Genomic DNA, 4,507 nt, shown 5'->3' with positions numbered 1-4,507 from the left:
TTCCCACTCCGCAGCCTTCCAGGTCCCTGCTGCTCATTGCTGTTACCTACTTCTGAATGAAATGAAGTCAGACAGGTGATAAACTATTGGCTTTCTAAGCAAAACATTGTCTCTGCTCCCAGAAATGCTCCCTGGCCTTGTACACGCATGCAGAGACCTCTCACCCCCGAGCTGGGCACCCCAGGGTGCACAGCTGGCTGCATCTGGGCAGTTCGGTTGTTGGTTGGGACGTGGCAGTCCAGCTCTGGTGTTATTGCTGAGGAGTATACACCCAGAATCCCGCAGCCTGCGTTAACTTAATGAGAGAATCTGAACTGTGTGCATTAACGACTCGCTGTTGGATGACCTCTTTGAGCTGTCCATAAAAAGCATTTCTGTGACTGTGTCCCAGCAATATCCTGAGTTTAGTTACCACTGTTGATCTCATTCCAGGTCTGGACTGGTAAGGGAGCTACAAGCTTTCAGGCTTAGATGTAGTGTGTATATATATATATTTATATATCCATATGTATGTCTTGTCTGTGTGATACAAAAATGGTAATTTCACCTGTTACGGGTGGAAAAGCAACTGCTGGTCGTACACAACAGGAGACACTGGTGGTGGCTGAAGGAGGGAGCGTGAATCCAGCGCAAGAATGTGCTGTTCCAATCCCATTTATAGCACTAGATTAAAAACAGGATGTGCCTGAAAGCAAACGGGGCTTCACCCCAATGAGTCCTAATACAGTGAAACTGCAGTGGGTTAGGAAAAGCCGCAGAGAATAGCTTTTCCATGAAAACTGGAAGGGGAATGGCAGGGGGCAGAGTGTAATAACCTGGGCCTGGGTCTCCTTGGTGCTAACTGCTTTCAGCCTGCTTCTGCAACTTTCCTCCTCTTCTTTTTCGTGCGCAGTCCGAGCTCGCTGGCAGCCCCATCTAGTCGCTGCTGGAAAGGCAGGGAGCAGGCAAGGATGCAGACACAGGGGCAGGCAACGCCTCTGGGATTTGGCAGCTTTTCCAAACTTAAGAAATTCGAAGAGCTGTGAATTTCCCTGTAATTGCCCGTATTTCCCAGAGCTGAGGCCCTTTCCCAAACCTCCTTCTCCAGCTGCCAGCAGTGATCACTGACATGTGCCTAACAGTCACTTTTCTGCAGGAGAGGTGGTGCCAGCACCGTTCTGTTGCAGAAAAAAGAAAGCATTTGGATTGTAGTCTGTTAGTCCTGTGTTAAAGTGGCTAAAATGATGTTGCCTCTTTTCTTCCTCCTGCTCCTCCTCCTCTTTGTGCCTCTGCCTTGCCCATTCTCCGCCACGCATGCTTCTGTGTTCAGATCCTGCCTCTCCTAAGAAATGCAGAGCTCGCTTTGGCCTCAACCAACAAACGGACTGGTGCGGCCCGTGCAGGTGTGTATCAGCATCTCCTCGCTGCCGGGGTGCTCCTGGGCGAGCGGGTTCGGCTCCGTGCGGGCTCCTGCAGCCATCCCAGCGCTGGCGAGGGCTGCTCCGGCCAGGCGGGGATGGGGTTCCCTGGGCACCGTTGTCAGGAGTTGTCCGAGGGTCAGGCTGACCCCTGGGTGTCCTACTTGCCCCGGGCAATGTTGGTGTAATGCTGGTGTTCCTCGGCTGGTGGACTTCCCTGGTGCTAAAAGCGTAATTCCAGGGTGGAGAGAGACCTCTGTGACGATGATGTGGGGCGGTTTTTCCCCTTGGTACAGATTTCCTATTGCGCGGGGCTGGCAGTGAGTCGTTAACGTGTTTGGTTTTCCTATTTACACTGGGGCTGACCACGTGTTTCGAGATCCACCACTTGGCCCTGACGTTTCACAGTCCCCACCGCGGATGGGGTGGGAGAGCCCCCAGCACTGGGACGGTTTGCCCTGTGCCTTGGGCTCCTGGGGAACAGAGGTAGCCAGGCCAAAGCTTAGTGCATGAACCAAGTGCTACCTGAGGGGGTCTGCAGCTGCATCCCGGCAGGAAAAGCTCACGGCGGGGGCTTCTGAACCTGGGCACCAAAGGAGGGAGTGGCACGTGGACAGGGGTCTGCGACTCAGAGCACGTTGTTATAGCAGGGCCTTGAGGACTCGAGCAAAATCCGGCGGTGGAGGAGTGTTTAATGTGCTTGGCACAGCCCAGAGGGACTGAAACCCTTTAGTCTACCTGAATCTGGATCCCGAAGTGCAGCCCTGCAGAGCCCCGGTGGTGCTGGGCCACTGACCGGCGGCAGCAGGTTGGGTCCCGCTGGCTGAGCGTGGGGTGAGCTCCTGCTGCTCTGCCACAGCAAACACCCCCCCTCGCCTTTACCCCCCCGGGGGAATCATCAAGCAGCACTTTTTAACTGGTGAAGAATGTGGACTGAGCTCCCTGAATGTCTTGTTCACCTTGAACATCCCAGGGGGGTTCCCCGACCCCCCATTGCTCTCCCGGCGCAGGGCACGACTCTGGATCTTGGGGAGGTTCCTTCAAACCTGGCTTTGAACTCTCTTAATTCAGCCTCTCTGCACTGCTTCCCAATTAACATGGGCTGCTGAACTGCTCCAAGACCTTGGCATGCTTTTGGGCTTTATCCTTTGCCTCCCAAGGCCCGGTTAGTCCTTGCCGTTCGCAATTCCCTGTGCCAGCGTGCTGCTCCTGCTGTACTCCGGTCACTTGCGGAGAGCGACTTCACCGGAGGGTTCCCACCCCACAGGAGAGGTTAACTGGTTAAAACTGGGTGTTCCTGCCTTTTCACCCTCCTCACCCCAGCCAACTGCTCCAGGGTGCTGTAGCTCCCACAGGGAGAGGGATAAATCCCTTTAACAGCCACGTCAGCCCACGAACCGCTTCACGGTCAGCAACCCGCAGTGTTGGATCTGCTTTTCCTCCCTGTTATTTGAAATCAAATCAGGGAATCTGCAGATGGATCTGTGTCGTTAACCGGCTCGTTGGAACTCCCCATCCTGCAGCTACTCCTGAGGTGGCTGTGGGAAGTAACAGCTTCTCCTTGGGGCTTTGTCTGCTCTGGGAAATCACAGCCCCTGCAGTAACCTCCCAGTTAAACACTCAGTTGAGCGGCGCTGTTGCCTTCCCTATCGCTCTAATTGGGTCACCACGGCTAACGATGGCCCTGACAGCAGTAGTAGTGCTGCTCTTGTTCCCAGCCCGTCTGAAGTCATGTTTAATACTGGAGTAGTTAATACGTATTCCAACACCGTCTCGTTTTTCATTAGTGAGATCAAAGAAAGGTGGGTGCCCGCATTAGCAAGTGCTCCATTTGATCTGTTTTCCTCAAATGAGACAGCGGAGGCAGGGAGCCGGGCGGGAGGAGGATGTTCTGCTGAGCCGTGAAGTCATTAATACCGTCCCCAGCAGAGGAATTGTTCCCTCGCTGCTATTAAGGTGACATCTCGAGAGCTCTTTTGTTTGTAGCGAGATGCTGGGGGACCCGTCGCGGGTGACGTGAGGGATCTGTCATGCAAAGGGAAGGAAATCCAGCTCGGCACGTAAAGACAGCGCGAGGGGCTGACTGCGCGTAGCCAGGAGCGCTTACGGCAATGGGGGCGTTGGAGATGAGGGCTGAACAGTCACGGTTGCGATACGACCAGAGTTGGGATGTGACGGGATCGTGCCCAGATCCAGTTACAGTGAGGACTCGTGTTTTTGGGACCCCCAGACCGTAACAAGTGTATCCTGAGTATCTTCTCTGGGGGACACACGGGAGGCTGGTCCCTGCTCCCCGATGCTGCTGTCTTTGGGATCTTCCCGCTCCCAGTGGGCTTCTTAGTAGGAAGGTGGAGCCGGGGGAGGAGTTGCCTTCCTGTAAAAACCCCCTTTTTGTGAGTAAATCTTCCCCGCTGGTGAGCTCCATTGGTCACGCTCCACGGAAAGGAAGTGTGGAACTTGTGTGGCTGCGGGTTTGTTCAGGTCCTTCTGCCTCGTCTTCCTCCCTGGCACCTGTCTGCGGTGCGTTTAGTGCCTGCACCCCTGCTCCCTGCGGGAGAGCTCACAGCAAAGGTTTCAGGGAATCATGGAACAGTTTGGGTGGGAAGGGACCTTAAATCCCACCCCGTCCCACCCCCTGCCACGGGCAGAGACACCTTCCATAGACCAGGTTGCTCCAAGCCTCATCCAGCCTGGCCTTGGACACTTGCAGAGGTGGAGCAGCAGTGTCCGGGCTGTCGGCAGTTGGGAAAGTTGATCCACCAGGAACAACAAGCCTTGTGAAGGGCTCAGGATGAGTCCAACACCCACAGTGGGACCCCAGGCAGCCTCTGGCTGCGCCTTCCTCTCCCTGCATCTCTGCTGAGCCCCTTCCCCCAGCTGCGTCACCGGCTCAGCACGAGGGGTGGGAGCGAACACGGAGCATCGGGAGGCAGAGGCAGCCGAGGTCAGGGGCTTCTGTTGTAGAAATAAGAGCCAAGTGAACGATATTGCGCACGAGGTGAGCAAGGGGCTGGGAGCGGGCCACGGGCAAAGGTGCTCCTAAGCCCTTCGGAGTTGGGGCCGAGCTGCGGCTCGGCCTTAGGAGAGGAGCCAGACGGGGCGCGGAGGGC

General features: G+C 55.7%; 1 protein-coding gene across 1 annotated transcript in view; it reads left to right on the top strand.

Moving 5' to 3' along the window:
• Window positions 1–4,395, top strand: part of TCF7 (transcription factor 7 (T-cell specific, HMG-box)) — a gene marked incomplete at both ends in the record, with an annotated part of 67,220 nt that extends 62,825 nt beyond the window's left edge. Inside the window, 2 exons of the mRNA XM_010151875.1 lie at window positions 1,310–1,439; window positions 4,275–4,395. Coding sequence (XP_010150177.1) covers window positions 1,310–1,439; window positions 4,275–4,395 — 251 coding nt within the window. The remainder of the gene's footprint in view (window positions 1–1,309; window positions 1,440–4,274) is intronic.
• Between the last annotated feature and the right edge of the window lie 112 nt (window positions 4,396–4,507).

Source organism: Eurypyga helias, unplaced genomic scaffold (assembly GCF_000690775.1).
Source record: "Eurypyga helias isolate BGI_N326 unplaced genomic scaffold, ASM69077v1 scaffold17515, whole genome shotgun sequence".
Lineage (NCBI taxonomy): Eukaryota > Metazoa > Chordata > Aves > Eurypygiformes > Eurypygidae > Eurypyga > Eurypyga helias.
The sequence above is the reverse complement of the archived record's forward strand: the minus strand, read 5'-3'. Positions and strand labels throughout refer to the sequence as shown.